Here is a 16,781-nt window from a genome sequence, read left to right as displayed (position 1 = left end):
ATGATAATGTTTTCCCCCACCCATCAGCTATTAAATTTCAGGCTGATTCCGTGTTCTCCTTCTCTAACACAATTATCAAATAACCTCAGACTATTTATTTCTTTACTTTTCTAATGTTTTTTGTTCCTAAGAATTTGATCTTAAGAATCTGTACTGAGGCACCTTTGTACCTAAGGTGGTGCTGTAATGTAGCGACTGTAAACTTTTCACTGTACTCTGAGTATATGCAACAATAAAGCTAATTCAATTCAATCTTCCAAGAAATTTTGCCTCCTTCATGGTTTTTTCAAAACCTAACCTGATTTTCTTTTTGTCTTTCATTTTATTAAATCTGGTTATAACTTTTATGACAGCACCTGGCTTTCCGATTTTATTTGGGTATACTTGTCTTCTTCTGAAAGTGTGAGGAAAATAGGTGTCCATTGACTTTCAGCAATGTTCTATTATGTTGTTATTGCCTATGACAGTCCATTTAAAGGTAAAGAAGTATTTCAGCTCAGGACAACACATCATTCCATCAACAAAAATTAAAAGAAAAATATCTTCAAGCTCACAAGTTATTCCATGTCATCCTAATTTAAATGTGTACCTAATAATGCTTGTAGATCAATTTTCCTCAGTGAAATGTGCTAAAACAAGCTAAGACGTTAGATTAATGAAGTAGCAGAAAAATAGCAAGTTTATACAAAGCACTTGTAAGATTATGACCTGTTATTAGAAGAGGCTAAGTCAGTGCGTTCCATTATCTGAGATGGCGACAACCGGTACCCAGCACAAGATCTAGACACGATCCCACAGCAGACCCCCCCCCGCCCCACTTTTAAACAGTATATATTACATTGAGTGGGAACAACATTGCTGGAAGCAATTGTGTGGCTCCTTGCATGTTTTTTTGGAATGCAGCTGCCAGAGCCTTTTGAGGGAAGGGGCGATTACAAAGCCTGACCAAAACATGTTGTAACTGTGCCTTTCTGAGTCAGAAATGTGGTGCTGGAAAAGCACAGCCAGTCAGGCAACATCCGAGGAGCAGGACAGTCATTGTTTCCAGCATAGGCACTTCAACCTGATGCCGACTCTCCTGCTCGTCGGATACTGTCTGACCGACTGGCTCTACATTTCCAGCAACACACTTTTTGACTCTGATCTCCAGTCTGCAGTCCTCACTTTCTCCTTGCATGAACAATCCACCCTAACCAAATACTGTAGAAGGTTCCAGCCAGTATGAGAATAATACTATGTTACTGTAATTGTGAAAAAATGGTATTGAAAGTGCAAGTCACAAACTGTGTGCAGATATTCAGTTGTTGCATTGCTGCCGAATTTTATCCTGGAGCTTAAAATTAAACATCTTTTGTTTAAAGTAACAATACCCACACGCTAAATTAGGTAGTAAAAGACTCGGAGATCAATTTTGCAGTAAACCTTCCAGTTAGCAAAAACACTCAGTCCCAAATTTCCCTTCTGGAGCCTTTCCTTATCCAAAAGCCAGTCCCCACTGGGGAAAAACCAGTTTGTTTTTCATAAATCAGCCTCTTCAGTTGAGTTATGATGTGTCAGCGTCAGGTTACCAGAGGGCTCTTGGTGATGTAGTGATAGTGTCCCTCTCTTTCAGCCAGGAGGCCAGGTTCATGTTTCACCTGTTCCAGAGGTGTGCAAACACATTCTGAACAGACGGATTAGAATATACCTTCTTAAAAGGTACCTATCTGCATTTTTAGCACCAAACACTTCTACAGGGATTCCATGACAGTGACTGAATCAACATCACAGCCTACAGTCAAACAACACGGAAATAAACCCTTTGGTCCAATTCATCGGCATCGACAACACTTTCCAATCTGATCCTAGTTTAATTTGCCAGTATTGGGTCCGTCGCTCTCGAAACCCTTCCCATTTATATACCCATCCGGATGCCTTTTAAAAACTATAATTGTCCCCACCCCCACTAATTCCTCTGGCAGCTCATTCCATACACGCACCTCTGCATGAAAAATGTTACCCCCCAGGTCCTTTTTAAATCTCTGCCATCTCCTCTTACCTGTGTCCTCTTCTTTTGGATTACCCCACCCTAGGGAAAAAGACCTTAGCTATTTCACCCTATCCACACCCCTCATCATTCTATAAATCGCTAGAATGCCACTCCTCTGTCACCAATGATCCAGGGAAGATGTCCCAGCCTATTCAGCCTCTCCCTATAGCTCAAGCCCTCCATTCCTGGCAACACCCTTGTAAATATTTTCTGCACCCTTTCAAGGGTAATAACATCCTTCCTAGATAGGGGCGAACAGGACTGCACACAATATTCTAAAGGGGCCTCACCAATGTCCATATACCTGCAATATGACGTACTCAATGCACTGGCCAATAAAGGTAAGGGTGCCAAAAGTCTTCTTCACCACACTGTCTAATTGCAACTCTCCTTTCAAGGAACAATACATCCGAGCCCTAGATCTCTTTGTTTGTCAACATGCTCCAGGGCCCTACCATTAACTGTATAAGTCCTGCTCTGGTTTGCCTGACCAAAACGCTACCCCTCACATTTATTTAAATTAAACTCCACTTGCCACTCATTGGCACATTGGCCCATTTGATTAAGAGCCCATTATACTCTAAGACAATCTTCTTTGTTGTCCACTACACAAACTATTTTGGTGTCATTTGCAAACTTACTAACCATACCTCCTCTGTTCACATCCAAATAATTTATATAAATGATGAAAAGCAGTGGACCCAGCACTAATCCTTGTAGCACACCACTGGTCACAGGGCTCCTTTCTTTTTCTTGACCAGAGCCTCAATTTCTCTAGTCATCCAGCATTCCCAATACCTATCAGCCTGGTCTTCACACTAACAGGAACATACTGTCTCTAAACTCGCATCTCATTTTTAAAGGCCCCCCACCTGCTATGTGTCCCTTGACCTGCGAATAGCCTGTCCTAATCAACTTTTGAAAGTTTCTATAATGGGATATCATTTGCAATGTCACCTGTCTCAGGTGTGAGTGCTTGAAACGGTGAGATACCCCAGGTTTTCTTGAAAAAATTGCATGAAACTGAGAAAGAGAAAAACATGCCAACACACCAGCACTAAGACAGAAGCAGCGCTTTCAGCACAACGAAGATACCTACCATTGACAATAGCTTGTACTATATCGGCACAAGGAGTGCTTTATACTTTCGCCGGATACAGAGAAAACAGCAAAAAGCATTGCCTTTAGGCATGGTGCGAAGTGGAACAAAAATCACACTCAGCCATAACTTACTTTCATTTTCACTTCAATCCACTTCATGCTGGTAGCAGCTGTGGATAAAATTTAGAGAAATTACATGAGCCTTTACTTTTTATAACAATCTTGAACAGAATGAGACTGAATGATAACAGCTACTCTGTCACTGACATAACAATTTATGAAATTTACAATGAAACCTTGTCCAATAACACAGGTGAGTGATTGGTTGCAACAAGTGATATCCTTTGCTCAGACAGCAACTTTCTCATCATCTCAAACTATTTTTTGGAACTTAAACAAGCAAATCACACTACATGTGGTAATATAGAAATTCATGAGATTTGTCATGGGGTTTTGCACTATCGTAACCTCAATGTGGGATCACTATTGCTATGGAGAAGACAACTGATCAAAAGGAAAGCCTGCTTCCATTTTCTCAGGGTAGCAGTGTTAATGCCATTTACCTCAGGCTCAGAAGTGGCAAAGTCTGCTGGAGCTGTCCAGATCTAAATGACAAAAAATTGCTTTAAATTACCAATGAAATCAGCCTTGATTTAAAGAAGTGAGCTACTTTTAATTGCCAAAGGTAATAATTACTTTGATAGTTATGTTACGATGCCTTAAAAAAAATTAAGTAAATTGTTCAGAAAGGAGAAAGACAAAATACACAGCTAAAAATTTAGGATTACATAATACTGAAAAGAAGTGATCAATTTCTTCATCTCCTTTAAAGTGAAAGGGTGGAATTGTCAAATGGTACTGGCATGTTATCTGACTACTTCTCAGGTGTGCAGTGAAGTCAAAGTTTTGGTGAAATGTGATCAAGTACTGTATATTTAGCAGACAATATGCTATCTGCCAATCATTTCTTTCTTCTGCTGTTTCTGTGGAGCATATTCATTTGAAAACTAAGTGATCAATCGCCTCAATACTTACACCATATAACAATGTCATAATCTTCATATGCAGAAGTGAGGAACTCATGAAGGTACGGCCTCATTAGCTCAAGTCCACTCTCAGCACATGATCTATGATCTTAAATCAGAGTAAACAAATTCAGCAAGCTACATGATGCACTAGGATTTAAGAAAATGCTTGTACCTATATAATGCCTTTCACAATGTCAGGACACCAACTACTTCACAACTGGCAGCTTCATTTTGATGTACTGTAACTGTTGGGGGGGGAATGCTACAGGTAATTTATACACAGCAAACTCCCAAAAACTGTGACAGAATAAACTAGCAAATAGTGATGATCTAAAATATGAATACAGTCTGTTGTCAGGAGCAGCCATTTAATACATGCTCTTACCGACAACAAAATGGTTTCTTAACGCAAGTAATATGTCAAAATGGCTTCTGGCTGCAAACTGACAATTTTGCTTAAAATGGCTTTTAAACCTGCTAAAAGCTGCATTCCTGAGGACTGAATCAAAGATTAGCAGACAATACTTCCTTTAAAACATAGAAATAACGAGACTAGATAAGACATTACCAGCCATCCTAACTGGCCTTGCAATTGCAGGTGTAAAGGGAAGATAAAGAAGCTTGTTTGTGTAAAACAAAGTTGGGTCCCAGGAAATATCATTGGGCTAAGTGGCTGTCAACAACGTCATTTTATTAAATTTGATTGGGAATTGTCTTAATTTGCTCTGTAACCATGGTTGTACTTCTTTTCAAAAAAAGATGTAAAAATGTCTTTGTCTTAAGCCATGTGTACAGCTTTCTCCTAGGAACACTTTATTATCATGGCCATGATAATAAACTGTGAAATCTTGCAGAACCAGACCGAATTGCTCATGTTTCCTGACCGATCGCGGAACCGGCCCTGATCGCACCCCACCCCCCACCCCACCAGTGGCTCGAGACCTTCAATAGTTTTGTCAATGTGGGTTAAGTAATAACTATTCACCCAGGATATTAGTGAGAATTTACCTGCCCTTCTTTAAATACAGCTTTGCACCTTGTTTTTGCATTTTGTGCTCCCTCAATGTCTACAATTATATAAATCGACTGAGATTTCTGTTGGTAACTTGAAAGTTCACAGATGTTAGCTGGAATGAAACTTTATATCATTCACTAAATATTTCTAACAAAACTTGATATTAACAGTACCACAGTGCATTCAGCTCTGGGACCAGGGATTGAATCCAACTCAGAGCTATGGGATGATGTTCTTTCTATTCTGCAGTCTACCTTGTATCACAGACATTCGTTACACACTGCCAAGTGTTGCAAAGGTTCCAAAAAGCAAAGCTACCCGATAAGTTAACACATGGTTCAGAAGTGTTTAAGAAGCCTAATCTGATCCAGCAGAATACTGCAGAAGGCAAGAGCATGCTGAAAACCTCCCTTCAAATCAAACTCAATGAGCAAAGAACATTACAAACATGCTGAAAAAGCTGCCTCATTAAAATGTAAGACATGTTGCTCTACAGGTTACACAATTTTCCAAAGTTAGAAAAGAGCTTTGTCGTCCATCAGAACAATTCACACATGACACATTACTATAAAATATAAGCGATTGTTTCACAGATCAACATGGAAGCCATGCTTCTTGAAAGGCAGAGAAGGCTCACTACTGAAATTATCAGATGTACTTTAAATTCCATTTCTGGGCAGGACGAACTAATTCATTTACAGACAATGCATCGGTTTTGAAGTGCACTTACCAAACAACGTGTAGTCCACATCTAAAACTAGCAGCTTCTTCCCTTCCCGAGGTTGATTTAGCACTTCAACTTTATAGTCTTTTACTCTGCGTGCAATTTTGGCCAAGTTCTCTTCCCTAGATTGAGAGAGATAATTATTGCTAATTTAGCAAAAACTCAATAGGGCATGGCCAATAAGTTTATAATAAAGAATTGACATTGTCTGATTGAAGCCATGGACTCTATCAGAATTGAAATTTTAACAAATTATCATATTTTCTATACATTTCTTAAAAAGTCCACTGGATGTGTAACTTTGGCCTTGCCTGCCTCCAACAGTACAGAGAAATCTTCAATTTAGAAGTTCAAGCTACCACAGATATAGAAATATCACAATGGGTCACAGAAGCTTTTGCTTCTGAATAATGTAAGCCTGTAAAATCTCTGTGCAGGTAAGATAAACCCAGGTTCAAAATTACCATGCAGACCATAACAAAAACACCAATTATTATACACTGATGACATAATGAATGTACAGGTAGATCACAGCAACCAAATTTGCATTGGGAATATACACTATTAATTATATCACATTTACTAAGTGGAATAGGATTTTTTATCCTCTCACATCATCATCTCACTTCCCAGATCCTGCCTTTCATGTTAGATAATCACCCACAGAAACAGCATCACTAAGGGATTTTTATATCGCGCCCATCAAAGGAACTAGATGGAGCAGCAGGTTATTTGCTGCCAGTCACGCACAGATACAAATTTAGCAGAATGTTAGGACAAGTTTGGTCATCCTTAATGCAGATCTGAACAGGCACAGGCTCACAGTGCAAAGAAACCACTGCCACTCCTTGCAAAGTAAACTTGGAGAAATCACAAGAGAACTGGGAAACCGACAAGCAAAGAGTAACACATATTCTGTTTTGTTCTTGAGTTGACTCAAGGTAAAGTTTAAGGTAGCTTGTGCAACACACAATTTGACTAGTAAACTACCAGGATGTCAACATAAACAGAGGTAAATAAAGACAAGGGATGAGAGTCATCCATTTGGCCTTTAAACTTACTCTGCCAGTCAATACAAACATAGTTTATCTTGGTTTCAAATGCATTTTCCACACTTAGAGACATTAAGGACAGCAGATGCTGGAAGCAACAGTCAAAAGATGTAAAGCTGGAAAAGCACAGCAGGTCAGAGGGGTGAGAAGCAGGGAGAAGGGGTTGGGCATGGATAAAGCTGTGGATGGAGGGATTTTGAAGCTGTTAAAATGAATATTGAGATCACAGGGCTGTAAGCTCACCCAGGTGAAATATAAGGTGCTGTTCCTCCAAGTTTACATTTGGCCTCACTCTGATAGTGGAGGCGGCCAAGGATGAAGATATCGCCGAGGTAGTGGGAGGGGTAATCACAATGGATGACAACCGGACAATTGGGTTGGTTGATGCGTACAGAGTGCAGAAGCTCCGCAAACTGGTCCCCGTGTCTGCATTTGGTCTCCCCGATATAGAAGAGACCACATAAGGAGCAACGGATGCAATAGATCAGGTCGGATGAAGTGCAGGCTCTGGAAGGATTATTTGGGGCCTTGCTTGGACGTGAGGTGTAAGGTCAGGTATTGCAGCTCTCGCAGTTGCAGGGAAAGTTACCTTTCCTGCTCCTCAAATGCTGCCTGACTTGCATTTTCCACATTCACATTCACTATATCATTCAGTTCACTTAGACACTAAAAATCTGTTTATTCCAGTCTTAAAAAGTGAAGAGGATGCTCAACACAGCACATTACTTCACCATGCTTTGTTAGTTTAACATTACTAATAGTCTATAACTAGATAGCTGTATAAATATATCTTTTTAATAAAAGCTTCGACCTGGAAGAGAGATCAAGCTGATCCACATTCCATAAGCTGCTCTGAAACCTCTGCTCACATTTTTACAACTGTGCCAAATTCCACTACAGCAGTCAAGACAACATGCAATGTTCTAAAACAAAATAACAACCCACAAAACTCTTTCAAAAAAAAGTTACTTTGGCTTATGTTCCAATGTTAAAGCATCCTTCAAAAAAAAATTCAAAGATCTAAACCTGCATATTTGCCAAAAACAACTAATTAGTTCTACCTTGGGCAATACCATGCACCAAACCTTGTTGAAATGTGTCCAATAGTTCTTGAGGCAGACTGTTTACAAATAAACGGACCAACAAGCATAAACAAAAACTTTATATCTTCCCATCCTCAGCGGTATACATAAATCTAGTCAATGATAGGGCATCAATAACTCTGGAGTAGAAAATTACAAAGATTTATAGCATATTATTGTTAACAAACTTCGCTTGATCTCTAAACGAGCAATCCCTTATCCTATACTCATGCCCCATGTTTGAAATACTCCAGTCAGCAGAAACAACCCCTCAGTGTGGACCCTGTTAAGCCCTGTCAGAATCTTAAATGTTTCAAGATGAGGGTTGGAACCACTGCCCATGCAAGTGAACAAAAATAGAATACCTGTTTTCTACTTCTATAACGTCTTCCTCAATGTCAAAGTCATTGATGACATCATCATTGTCAGGGGGTGGTGCCAGTACTTCCTCCTGAGTGGGAAAATAAATGAGTATTTAAACAAATTGAAACAAAATCCAAGAGGAAGACTGCAACCTGTCTAGTCAAAAGCTTTGAAGCAACTCTCCTGTAAAACAGGTTAATGTTTGTGAAGTACATACCAACCTGGGTCACTGTCACTGGACATTGTGCTCAGAATAACAATCTGCCTCATTCCACATAGCAGGAAATCAACACTGTACCAGTAACAGTTCTTAGCATATTATCTTCATGTACAACAGTGTTTTTACAACAGAGGAACAGGATTTTAACAGCATTACCCTCTCAATCTGGTAAGATCTATACCAGGCAATAAATCCACTTCAGCAATTGTAAAGAGAATATATTAAAATTTCTATAGGAAATAGTTTGATATGGTTAAGTGCTCTACTGGCCAAGGTGGTGAAAGCCCTGCCTGATGAAATAGACAAGGACGTGTATAGGCTAGCAAGGGTTGGGTCTTTAGAATTTCTAGTTTTAGATGAATTATCAGATCTCATTCTCATCAATAACTGCAGTCCAACAGAATAAATGAGACAGAGATAGAGAGCAGGGGACAAACTCCAAGTTCCTGCTCATAATTGCTTTTCAGACACTGCACCTCAGCTGGAAAGTGAACCCAATTGCGCGTGGGGATAGAAGAGGATTGAGTTAATTGCAAAGCTCATATTAATCTGATAATCATCATATCGCAGAAGGAAGCCATTTAGTCCATCATGTGCACACTGGCTCTCTGACAAACATAATCACTCAGTGCTACTTGCCTACCTTTTCCCCGAACCCTTGCAGGTTGGACGGTCACTTGCATAGAAACAATGCTCCTTCGAATGCACCAATTAAGCTTGTCTCCACCACACTAACAGGCAGTGCATTCCAGAACTGATCCACTCATTGTACGAAAAGGGTGTTTCTCACTTTACACTGGCTATATTTGCAAATTACTTTAAATACGGATCCTCTCATCCTTGGCCCTTTTTGAGTGGGAACAGTTTTTCCCTATATATTCTATTCCTCATGAATTTGAAACTTTTATCAGATCTCCTATTAGCCTATTGCTGTCCAAAAAAACAGTTCCAACCTCTCCGGGCTATCCTCATCACTAAGTTTTGCATCCCCTGGATCCATTTTGGAAAATCTCTTCTGTATTCTCTCCAATGAGGTCACATCCTTTCTATTGTACGACATCGAGAACTGAACACAAATCTGAGGTCTAACAAGGTCTAACAATTTCAACATAACTCCTATTTAAAAAGTCCAGAATACCAAACGACTGATTAACTGCTCTCTCCATCTGTCTTGCCACTTTCAGTGATCTATAGACACATTCGCAAGTTCCTCTGTTCCAGTACTCCTTAAGTACTGAACCCGCTTCTTTGTACTGTTGTTCCATGTTTTGCTTGCCAAAATGCAATTAAGGATTACACCCCACTAACTCAAGATTGTTCCTGGCTAGTAACTTTCATTGATGTGACCTAACTGGCCTTGTTTTTCAGCACACCAAATCCCAGCCTAGAGATGCAGATTGCTCCATTTCTGATGTCTGAGTGCAATGTGTAAAATGCTTCAATGTGCTTCCCCTTTGCTGTTGTGGCCTTAGGGACAGCTTTGGCAGCTGTGAACTAAGGCAGCATCCCATAGCCACTCAAGAAGCCATGGCTGGAACAAAAAATGAAAATTATGTCTCGAATTTGTATGCATTGTTTATTTTTTATAATTTTTTAAAAATTCTGATGGATTAATTATGGTGACTTTTATGGCACATTTTACTATATTTTCATAAATGTGTGTAACTATAAATTACTGTACTACATTAAAAAAAGTCTGCTGGCTAATCATTTGCAATTTACTGCAATTTATCCTGAAGATCTGAAAGAAAAGCAGAAGATGGTCCAGCCAGACAGGCAACATCCCTGGAGAGAAATAAAGTTTCAACTTGATTAAAAGAAAACCCCACCAACTCAGAACAGATATGCTGCCTGACCTGCTAAGCATTTCCACAATTTTCTGCTTTTATTCCTACCATTACATTTTTGAAACACAGTCATTTTAATTAATTAACTCAGCATTCCCTTCCTAGGTTCACTCAGGAAGCCTGACACTTGGGCAAATTGCCCAACACCTCAAGGGAAGAAAACGCAAGAAAAAGAATACAAAGGTGTCATCAAACAGGAATGCATTACAAAGAAAATCTAATGCAAGTTCCTGACAGTAAGGACTGTGCAAATTATTAACAAAAGGAAACAATAATTGTATTTTAATGCAGGAAACAGCTGACAATAAAGTGCTATCCCACAAGTCCTCAACAACAGATCCCCAACGGAAAGTCCTGAAGTCAGATGTCCTCAGGGAAGACACGAGACAGAAGTAGGACTCAGCCTCTGCAAAATGGGGAATGAGTAAAAAAAAAGTCCAGCATCTGAATAATCCGAGCTTACTGTCTCTCCATAGTCAGATCAAGACTGGCACTGTCTCGAATGACATCCCTTTACCCATTCAGCCAGGCAGTGGAACAGACATGATACTCAATATTTCGAGCATAACACTTTCCAATCTGGGAGATCTTTATGAAATCACCCTTAACCTTTTCTGTTTCAATGAGTAGAAATCTTATTCTCAAGCTGCTCTCCAAAACCATCACCACTCACCTTGGTCAAAGTCACAAGATCCAGCTGGGTCAGGGGAAATCAAACTAAATGTTCAACTTAAACTTTTTCCAAGTTTAATCCTTAAATAATTAAGCAAGTAAACATGTTAATTAATTATTAAGGTTAAATCAAGATAAAGCCTATTAACCAAACATAATCTAGAACTCAAACAATCCCATCAGTATTAGAATTCTAGAATTACAATTAAACTCATAATAACTAATAAAGAAAAATTGGTAATGGCAACACAAGCGTTTCCTGCGTTTTCTTCCCATGAGGTGTTGGGCAATTTGTTCAAGTGTCAGGCTTCCTGAGTGAATCTAGGAAGTGAATGCTGAGTTAATCAATTAAAATGAGTATGTTTCAAAAACGTAATGGCAGGAACAAAAACAGAAAATCGTGGACTGAAGTATGTGGGAGAATGTGGACAGCCGAACTATTTGTGAATTGTCAAATCTATAGGAAATATCTTTACCTTGAGACACTCCAGCTCAGGGCCATTGAGAAAAAATACGAGATAGAGATGCACAAGACAGTGGGGGAATGGGTTAAATTGAAATGGGTGAGCAAAACAGTTCGGGGCTAGTGGGCAGTTAAAAGTTCTATACACACAAATGTATGTCACATTAAAAGTGAAATTAGAAGCACAAGTTCAATTTAACACTTTGACCTGGACGAAGCTACAAGCTGTGATCAGTAGAAAACAGGCCATGATACAAGTTCTTGAGGAAAGATGGGGAAATTGGAAATGAAACAGTAGCAATCTTGACAGGAAATTATTATTACAGCATTAAAAAGAGGGGGAAAAGTGAACAAGTACAAGAAACTCAGGATAAAAATGAAGAATAGGAAATAAGGCTGGACTTCAGTGGAAGCTGTCTACAGGTCTCCTGAGAGATAAAATAGCTGGATGAATAAATGCATAGATCAGCTTTAATGGAGACTTTAATTTTCATTCACTGTGAGAAGCAAAATAGTTTGAATTTCAAAGGCAACAAAATTTCTAATCACATTCTACAGGGTCTTCTGAATATTACGTTCTTGAACCGAGAGCAAACCCGATTACATTTAGCACTAGGTAATTAGCTAATTTAATAGTAAGGGGACATGTATCAAATAGTATCCAAAACACAATTGATTTTGGTGGTACATTTGAGAGAAAGACAAGTTACAAAATACTTCAAATTTGGCTCAGAATAATTGAGGCAGCATTTGATCATCACAGACTTCACATATTATTAAAAGACTTCAAGCAAGGAGAGCTGTTAGAAACTGTATCTGGTATTTTTCTGTACAAATCATGTATTAATGTACCCTGATCAACCCGAGAATCCAGACAGGTGGTATAAAACTAAAAGAAAGGGCTTTATTTATGTTAGAAATAATAAAGATCCCATTGATTCAGATATAATACTTTTGCAATCCCTGCAAAAAAAGGGGGAAAAAAACTTGAAAGGGATATCAAGGACAACGTTGAAGCATTTTTTAAGTATATAAAAAGAGGATGCACATAGATAAGTGAGACCCTTAACAACAGACACACGACGTCACTTTTAAAATACGGAAGTGGCAGAGTTGTTAAATTATTACTTTGCATCAGCATTCAGAGTAGATAATAAGGAAGAAATCCCAGATACACGAGGTAACGTTTTAGAAAATCAAGGGGATGACCTTATTAGAATAAATTTAATCTTTAAAAGAATTTGGAAATTACAACAAAACTAAAGAATAACAAATTTCCAGAACGTGGCAGTTTCTACCCTACGATATTGGTAGTGGTTGGTCGGGGGAGGGGAATTGCAAAAGTGTTAGTCATGATCTAAAATGCACTTGATTCTGAAATTGAACGCTTAGTAGGAATATGGCAGACGTCACTCAATTATTTATGGGTTGGAAAAATAAACCAGGAAATAATTGCGTGCTGTGGGAAAGTTGCCAGAATCTGTTCTTTGAAACAGAATGACTAAGGATTTGAAAAATCAGAGAAAGCCAGCATGAATTAGTAAAAGCCAAGTTGTGTCTAACAAGTTTAGTTGAAGTTTGAGGAGGTAATTACTGTGGTAGATTAAAGAATATTATCATCACTTACATGTACTTCAACATGAAAGCACAATATGGAGGCGAGTACAGATAAATGTCCTCAAATTGGTAAGATGCGACAACTGGCTCTCAGGGATAAGTTTTTCATTATCTACATAAATAACATAGATGGAGGAATGGAGAACTGTACATTCAAATTTACTGATGACACCTGATATGGCAGACAGAAGTAAATAGCAGCAAAATATCATTGAAAGATTACATTAGGAGTGGGTGAGGGAGGGAGCCAGGAATTGAGGTTATCTACTTTCAGTCTGGGTTAAATCAGACTATCTAATGAGAAGCAAAGACCTGGCAATGAGCATATATTTAACATTCCAAATTCAGAAAACAAGAATATTAGGTCAACTCCCAGCAACATGAACCACATTACCTTTTGACAAGTGATAGTTAGCAGTAATGAGTTTCACTACTAAAGAGCTCCAAACTAATGCTTTCTTATTGTGTTTAGTGCTGAGGCTGTCCCTGTCATTCACTAGGCAAGAGTGGTTGCATCTCGCTCCCCAACCTTACTAAATCTTCCCTTCGGCTATGGTCCCAGTGTGCACTATTCCAAACCTTGCTGGAAAGACTTGCAGCTTTCTTCACTGAACAATGTAAAAGACAGCATTCAATACCCACAAGAAGTTGTATAAAACAACGTCTTTGTTTCAAACATTTCAAATTCTGGTAGGAAAGAAAACAGTCAAGTACTGGAACAATCTTGTTTGAAGAAAAGGCAGGTTAACATTTCACAGGGAAAGCCAATGTTACTCCAAACACATTTAGCCAAAACATTCATTGGTCTTTTCCTTTACTAGAACCCACAGATATTAGATTAGATTAGAATACCTACAGTGTGGAAACAGGCCAGTCGGCCCAACAGGTCCACACTGACCCTCCAAAGAGTAACCCAATCGGACCCATTCCCCTACCCTAAACTTACCCCTGACGAATGCACCTAACACTAAGGGACAATTTAGCATGGCCAATTTACCTGACCTGCACATTTTTGGACTGTGGGAGGAAACCGGAGCATCCGGAGGATACATACGCAGATATGGAGAGAATGTAAAAACTCCACACAGACAGTCACTCAAGGCAGGAATCGAACCCAGGTCCCTGGCACTGACAGTCAGCAGTGTTAACCACTGAACCACAGTGCTGCCCCTAATATGGCAGATTTATTTTACAATTCAGGTTTGTACACCTGCCCATTCTCAACAAACAATGATAGTTATCAAAGCTTTTTTATTCAAAAGCCAATTGATTTTAGAACATCTGATTCCTACCAGGCACTCTTCCCTACTGCCCATCATCATAATCTTAGTATTTGGTTTCAGTTTAAGCACGCCCAGCTTAACGTCATCTTCTGCAGCTTTACCTGTAAACAGAGAGAAGAATCAGCTTACATTTATTACAAAGCTAACGATTAAATAAATAAAGTATTCTCTACTCTATCTGTCCTGCAATTCTTCTTGATCTTGATAATTTCTCAGGCTTTCTTCCTGAACGTCAAACATACCCATCCGTTGTGACCAACCCCACCCAGCTATTACTTCATTAGTTTAGTGTTGAAGTTGCCCCTGTCATCCAGTGAGCAACAGGGTGGCTGCATCTCCCTCCACAGTTCCTGCACAACCAGCCTTAATAAATCTTCCCTGAGGCCATGGTCCATCTCATGTCCACTTTAGCTCAATACTTGTGTCACAATACAATGGGATGTGCCACCTCACGCAGTGTTCCATTTCTCCTGCAAACTGCAAACGGTAAAAATGCAAATTTCGGTGTCCTCCAGTTACAATCACATTTCTCTTATTCTTGTCTTTGTCCTCATGTTCATGCTGATCGAGTTAGGTGAGGTACTGGATCAAGCTCTACACTATAATAATACGGCTGTCTTATTCCTGGTCTCCTCGCTGGTCATATTATGGCTTCTTTGAGCAAGATTACTAATTCATTTAAAGTGTCTAAATAGGAGTAATTCTAATAGTCAGCCCATCCGAACGAAACTGAAAAAACTTGTTCTACATTCAGCCCTTTTACCGAGCAGAGGAATCTTGTGACGTTTCAGTGAAACAGTGAAACAAATAGGTAAAAGGTAGTACTTAATCCATAATCTCATCTATTTCTGACATTCGTGATCTTTTCAAATCAGGATGCTGGAAAGTAAGCTACTCCTAACCCTTCTGCGACCTTTGCCAATTTTCTGAAAGAAAAAGAAGGCTCCATTATTTCAAAAGAACAGCTCAGAGAATTGTATGCACAGCTCACGGAAGACAAGTGATTGATTTGTAGTTTCTGAGCTGCAACCTTTAGGACATTTGGCCAGAAATGAAAAGTGAAAAACTATCAGATCCAGAAGAGATTCAATCCCATTAGAATAGAATAGAAGTGAGCCAGCAGAAAAGAGAAAAAATGTACAAAATCCTTGCTATTTCAGGAGCATCCAGGGGTCTATACAGGTCACTTAGGACCATGTATAACCGGGAAGCCTGTTAACCTTGTACACAGAAACCTTATGGTCACAGACTGATTTTATGTAATGATTCACATTTTACCCATCAAGGGCACAAAAAAGAAAATCCTTTTCCAAATATTCAAACCCAATAAAATTCAAATCAGATAAATCAGCAAGATTAGCACAAATAGAACTGGGTTGTCTGAGGTTTGTGAGCAGATATACCTTATAGTCCAGATTTCAACTGAGAAGCTGCTTCTTCCTATCTCCTTTCGGACTATGACCTGACCACCAAGTATCAAGCATTGTTTTGAAAACAGTCACCGACCACATTTCTTCTGACGATCTTCCCTCAATGGATTTCTATCTTCTTCCAAAGATCAATATACAAGATTGGCCAGTTGGCCCATCAACTTCCCTGCAGCGCTAAACTGATTTCTTCCAAACTTGATTCAATTTTTCTCCCCTTGTCCAATGTGTCTCTATTTAGGAGTTGCAAGAGCGGAAGAAGGGGTCTGTGGGACATATTAACTTATTACTTGCTTTTAACCCACAATGACTTAGACTTGAATGAAGAAAGGTTGATCACAAGTTCGCAGATGATAGAAAAATGGTGGAGCGGTAAATAGTGAAGAAGATAACCTTAAGTGACAAGAGAACATTGACGGACAACACAGATCAATCTCAGACGGAATCCAAACCAGAGAAGTGAGATAATTCACTTCAGCAGGAAAAACAAGCTAAGGGGATATATGAATGGTAGGATCCAGCGAAACATTGAAAATAAAAGGGACATCATTCCCAAGGTTCTTATTGTAACAGGACAGATAGGTAAAGTGCTTAAGGCAGCGTTATGGATACTTGCCTTTACTAGCCAAGGCACAGAGTTTAACGTCATGGAGATTATGATGTAACTGTATAAACAGTTGCTTAGACCACAATTACGGTATCGTGTGCAATTCTGGAATCAATACTCCAGAGAAGCAGGAAGGGTGTGAATGCATTGGAGAGGGTAGAGAAGATTTACCAGGATGTTGCCTGGGCCGGAGAGTTTTACTTATGGAGAGAGATTGGACCAACTGGGAATGTTTTCCTTGGAGCAGGCAA

The 16,781-nt window shown here is 39.2% G+C and overlaps 1 protein-coding gene across 2 annotated transcripts in view; it reads right to left on the bottom strand.

Annotated features, from left to right (window-relative positions):
- ublcp1 (ubiquitin-like domain containing CTD phosphatase 1) overlaps positions 1–16,781 on the bottom strand; it is a 44,374-nt gene that overhangs the window by 15,140 nt on the left and 12,453 nt on the right. For both annotated transcript variants that reach the window (XM_072591130.1, XM_072591131.1), the window contains exons 3-7: positions 14,506–14,597; positions 8,397–8,482; positions 5,904–6,019; positions 4,166–4,264; positions 3,263–3,300 (exon numbers count right to left, since the gene is read on the bottom strand). In XM_072591130.1, coding sequence (XP_072447231.1) covers positions 3,263–3,300; positions 4,166–4,264; positions 5,904–6,019; positions 8,397–8,482; positions 14,506–14,597 — 431 coding nt within the window. The remainder of the gene's footprint in view (positions 1–3,262; positions 3,301–4,165; positions 4,265–5,903; positions 6,020–8,396; positions 8,483–14,505; positions 14,598–16,781) is intronic.

Source organism: Chiloscyllium punctatum, chromosome 20 (assembly GCF_047496795.1).
Source record: "Chiloscyllium punctatum isolate Juve2018m chromosome 20, sChiPun1.3, whole genome shotgun sequence".
Lineage (NCBI taxonomy): Eukaryota > Metazoa > Chordata > Chondrichthyes > Orectolobiformes > Hemiscylliidae > Chiloscyllium > Chiloscyllium punctatum.
This window is presented reverse-complemented; position numbering and strand designations above follow the sequence as displayed.